This window comes from Epinephelus moara, chromosome 19, assembly GCF_006386435.1.
Source record: "Epinephelus moara isolate mb chromosome 19, YSFRI_EMoa_1.0, whole genome shotgun sequence".
Classification (NCBI taxonomy): domain Eukaryota; kingdom Metazoa; phylum Chordata; class Actinopteri; order Perciformes; family Serranidae; genus Epinephelus; species Epinephelus moara.
The window spans coordinates 40,154,401-40,159,236 of record NC_065524.1 but is presented as its reverse complement, the minus strand read 5'-3'; the positions used below and the strand labels follow the sequence as shown (position 1 = coordinate 40,159,236).

The 4,836-nt window shown below is 44.3% G+C and overlaps 1 protein-coding gene across 2 annotated transcripts in view; it reads left to right on the top strand.

Annotated features, from left to right (window-relative positions):
* The first annotated feature begins 721 nt into the window (after nt 1-721).
* The window catches only part of ppp1r1c (protein phosphatase 1, regulatory (inhibitor) subunit 1C), a 22,925-nt gene continuing 18,810 nt past the window's right edge, over nt 722-4,836 (top strand). For both annotated transcript variants that reach the window (XM_050071335.1, XM_050071334.1), the window contains exons 1-2: nt 722-883; nt 3,980-4,037. In XM_050071335.1, coding sequence (XP_049927292.1) covers nt 803-883; nt 3,980-4,037 — 139 coding nt within the window. In that variant the 5' untranslated portion in view covers nt 722-802. The remainder of the gene's footprint in view (nt 884-3,979; nt 4,038-4,836) is intronic.

The window sequence follows — 4,836 nt, the reverse complement described above, 5'->3', positions numbered from 1 at the left end:
GCTTGCCCTGTACCAGCCCCTAGTTAGGCTGACTTAGGCCTAGTCTGCCAGAGGACCCCCCTATAATACACCGGGCACCTTCTCTTCTTCTCTCTCTCTCTCTCTCTCTCTCTCTCTGTCTCTCTGTCTCTGTCTCTCTCTCCTCAGTTGCTCTTCCTGAGGTTTCTACCGTTTTTGGGGGGGGGGGGGTTCCTGATCAGCTGTGAGGGTCCAAAGGACAGAGGGATGTTGTATGCTGTAAAGCCTCTGAGGCAAACTGTGATTTGTAATATTGGGCTTTATAAATAAAATTGATTTTTTTTGTTTTCTGAAATGATGCAGCAGTACTATTAATCCAATTAAATAAAAACACAATGCGTATTCTTACATGTGAAACTTTACATTCTGCTGATGATACCTACACAAGGTTTTGAATGCAGGACTTTTCCTCTCATCAGAGTATTTTCACAGTGTTCTTTGTGATTTAAAGGATCTAAATTCTTCCTCCACCTCTGTTTTTCGGTTGTTATGACGTAGAATAAGATCACAACATTTCAAAGACACATTCAGACATTATTAAATTCATTCTGCATCAGAGAGTGTGTTTTGGAAAATGCTGCAATGACTCGGCTCCTATTCTTTCTCTCTCTCTCTCTTTAAGTCTGTCAATTAGTGATAATGGACCCCATCGGCCGAGAGGAGACCACTCCCTCCATCTGTACTCCCTCCCTCCTGAACACACACACACACATACACACACATAAACACACACACACTCTCTCTCTTTCTGTCTGTCTTTCTTTCTATCTCTCAGTCAGTAATAATGGAGCCCAGCAGTCCGAAGAAGATCCAGTTTGCCGTACCCCCGCTGCAGGGACAGCTGGACCCGCAGGCCGCCGAACATGTGAGTGTGTGTGAGTGGGGTGCATGCATGTGACGGCTGAATGGGGCTTCTATGTGTTATCCTGTAAGTCTTGTCTGGAATTTTCTGTGTGTGGGTGCAGAGCAGCATGTGTGCACAAGTGGCTCTTGTGAAAACTGTTACTTGTGTATCTGAGTGACAGCATGTGTATTTAATGGGTCCGTCGTATTTGAGCGGCTTGTGCATGTGACACATGGGAGTTTTTTTGGCAAAGGTTTGAAAGGTTTGTGTGAGCAGATGGTTGTGGAGAGTTAAAGGGGAAACCCACCTTAAAATACCCTTTAAAACTATTCAACACTAAAAATAAACACATCTAATGTTGATTTATTTTGTATTCCTGAAGAGACGCGTTTAATTCAACTTTTCTTTATGTCACAAATGTTCCTGATGATGTAAATGTGAACACACAGAAAGTTCAAGTGACTAAATACGAGTTAAATTTAACCCCGTCACGGCAGATCTGCAGCTGACTGCAACAAGTTCACGCCCGTTCTCTCAGGCAGGGGGTGGAGGAGTGCTGAAAGGCATTCTGGGAAACATTGTATATCAACACATGATCTTTCTTAAGCTAAAGAGGGTTGTAGAGAGGCCAATTTAATGCTTGAAATGTACAAAATACTCGAGTACTTTAGGTGTAATCTGATTCTGAATGGCACCTCCAGTAGAGGAAACAGAAGCAGGTCTTTCACAACATTAAACGTTGCAGCAGGAGTTACGGCTGCTCTCTGAGAGGCCTCTGCTCTTTGCTTTACTGACGTCTTTATGAACTGTTTGCTCGTTGGAAACAGGAAGTTGCTGGCGATGAACAGTGACAGATTAGGGCCCCTCTGTGGCTGTTTGGGGAGCCCCTGCGTTGGTAACCGTCAGCATTCAGACTAAGTTCAGCAATGGTTTTATGAGATACCATCTTGTAAAACGAGTCTCTCCTCCAGAGTGACCATGAACATTTACATTCCTGCAGTGCGACAGTGTTGTTTGCTTCTACAGTTTTCTTTAAGGATCAGCAGGATAAAGTCAGTCGTTACTTTATCTATCTTGATATATCTTGTTATTCTGGCCCAACCTGTAAATCTCTGAGAACACACGTCATGTTCCTCATGTTAATGTCAGGAAGATTGCGGTAAATGTCCTTTGATAGCCACGGGCACATTACGACACAGCAGGCCCTGAGCACAGATATGCAAAAGGCCCCACCACCTCCTCTACCAAGGAGCAGGACACACACACACTCTGTGGTGGTTTTGCGTCTCTTTGCAGTCGTTATGCAACTTTTTGTGGTCATTTTGTTTGTCTTAGAGATAACTTTGCTTCTCCTTTGTGGTTCTTCTTGGCTGTTTTGCATATTTTGTGGTTACTTTGTGACTCTGTAAAGTCATTTTGTGTCTCCTTGTAGTCGTTTTGTTTCTTTTTGGCTGTTTTGCCTTTGATTTGTGGTTATTTTGTGTCTTTTGAAATCATTTTTTGTTGCTGTCCTGTTGTTTTGCGTCTCTTTATAGTCGTTATTCAACCATTTTGTGTGTCCTTGTAGTTGTGTTTTTGTCTCTTTGTAGGCCTTATGTTACTTTTTGTGGTTGTTTTGTCTGTTTCTAGTCGTTATGCAACTTTTGTGGTCATTTTGCGTCTCTTAGAAGCCATTTTGTTTCTGTTTGAGGTCATTTTGTGTCTCCTTGTGGTTGTTTTGTGTCTCTTATTTTCTGTTTTGCTAGTTTTTGTGGTTATGTTGCATCTCTCTGCAGTTAGTTTCTTTGAATCTCTTTGTGGTCATTTTGAGTCTTAAACTAGTTGACACACGTTAAGGTCCAGACACACCAAACCGACTTCAGAGAGCTGGTGGCAACGAGGGCCCTCTGCTGCATTGCCTGATATTGGCCAAAAAGTCTACAGCTGACGTCCAACCAGCGCGTACATTCTGCACCCGCATGACAGGAAATAACATCTGCTGGTGTGGAAGACCGTCTTGATGCTAGTTAGCTGTTAGCACACGTTCACGTTCACTAGATTCACTTCTCTTCCTGTGCGCTGAGCTGAACTGACAATCAGAGTGATGTCATTCACCGATGGGCTCCGCCGTCACTGATTTAACATGCTGACTCAGCCAAAAAAGGTGATGGGGGCAGACGAGGGGCAACGATGTCAGACACACCGCACATACGAGGGCGACAGACATTCAGCAGTGGCTCAACACTGATCAGCAGCCAACCGTCAGTGAGGTGTGTCAGGGCCTTAGATTTAGGTGACGTTTTACAGACGAAGGCCGGGGGGTCGCTGACACTTTGGGCCCCAGTGGGTCTGTTCACCTGTCCATCCATGCTTACAGTGTGTATTTTAAAACAATGGGTTAGAAGAATAAAAATTAATAGGCAGGGACAAAGGCACCGACCTCACTGCAGTGACCCAGGTTCGATTCCAGCTTGCAGCCCCGAGCTGCTACTGCAACACGCCCAAAAAAACACCCAAAAAATAATCTTTGAAAATAAACAGGAGGTTGATACCAGTTGTTCGGAGTACAGTAACTGCTGGCCGTGCTGTTCTCACCACTTGATACGGAGCAGCTTGTGGGAAACTTTTAAAAACTAAATTAAGTTGGCTCTAAAACTTTAAGTGGATTGTTATATTTTTAAGAGGCATTCAGGATATTAAACCAAAGCCTGACGTGTTCAGGCAGCTAATGAGATGCTCAGGAGTGTGTGTTTTTTTACAGTGTAAGAACAGGCACAGTTAGCTCCAGCTGTTTTTTCTAATTAACTGATTTTTGTGTTTTTAAAGCCTCATTACTGCGACGGCTCAGGCAAGTAGTCAGGAGTGTCTCGTTACACAAACAGTACAGCTGATAGATCAGGAGGAAGAAATTAAACGAGTAGAGATGAAACATGAGAACAACGGCAATAAAACTGTAGCGAGATCATTACGACAAACAAACAGAGGTGATGTGGGACGAAGGACACAGGTGAGTTTTTCCATATGTGGCCTTAAAGGTTTGAAGGACTGTCAGACCTGTGTTGGATCACAGGGCCGAGGGGAGCCTGTCAGGATATGTAAAGGAGTAACAATGGAAATATGTTTGTGTGTTTACCTCAGATCCGCCGCAGAAGACCAACTCCTGCCACTCTGCAGATCTACAGACAACCTGGCACAGGTGAGACAGAGGGGGAGGGGGATGGGAAGACGGGGAGGGGAAGAGGGGGAGGGTGAGAGACAAAGAGGGAGAGCTGAGCAGCTATAATGGAACCTTTATTAGATTTTTGCTGCAGCTTTTGGTAAGTGATCTCAGCGTTCAGACCGGAGTGATGGATGCCTACAGTGTGTGTGTGTGTGTGTGTGTGTGTGTGTGTGTGCTGGCTCTCAGCTCCCATAAATCCCTCTACTCAGGAACTGACTGATTGAATCATCGGCCTGATTCCATTTTGTGAGCTCAGCTCATCGAGGCTGGTTCCAATACAGTCGTACGAAGCTCCAGAGGTGCAGGAGGTGTTTTCAAGACGCCATTATACAACACATACTTCCAACCATGCGATCCGATTGGTCAACAAGACATTTAGTTTGCTTAAATCAGCATAACAGCACACCTGCCTCATCACTAAGAATATTACTCCGCCATTTCAGTGACGACGTCGTAACTGCCAGAGCAAGAACCAGAAGACTGCTCATGGATCCATTTTGTTTTTGTATTTTGATTTATAGGTCGGACTTAGTTTTGTCACAAGCGTTTAATCAGCCAGAGAGGTAGTTAAAACATTTTAAACTAATAAAAGGAACTCTGGTGCGGTTGGTTTGTGGTGAGAAGGTGTTCCGACCTGGATGTGAAGCAACTGCAGTCACATGACACATTGTTTGGGTTAAACATGAGCATGTTACAGTCCTGGAGGATTATTAATGTGCACCTCCTCCTGTACTGCCTTAATATGCACATTCAGCACATCCAATGCATCAAAACA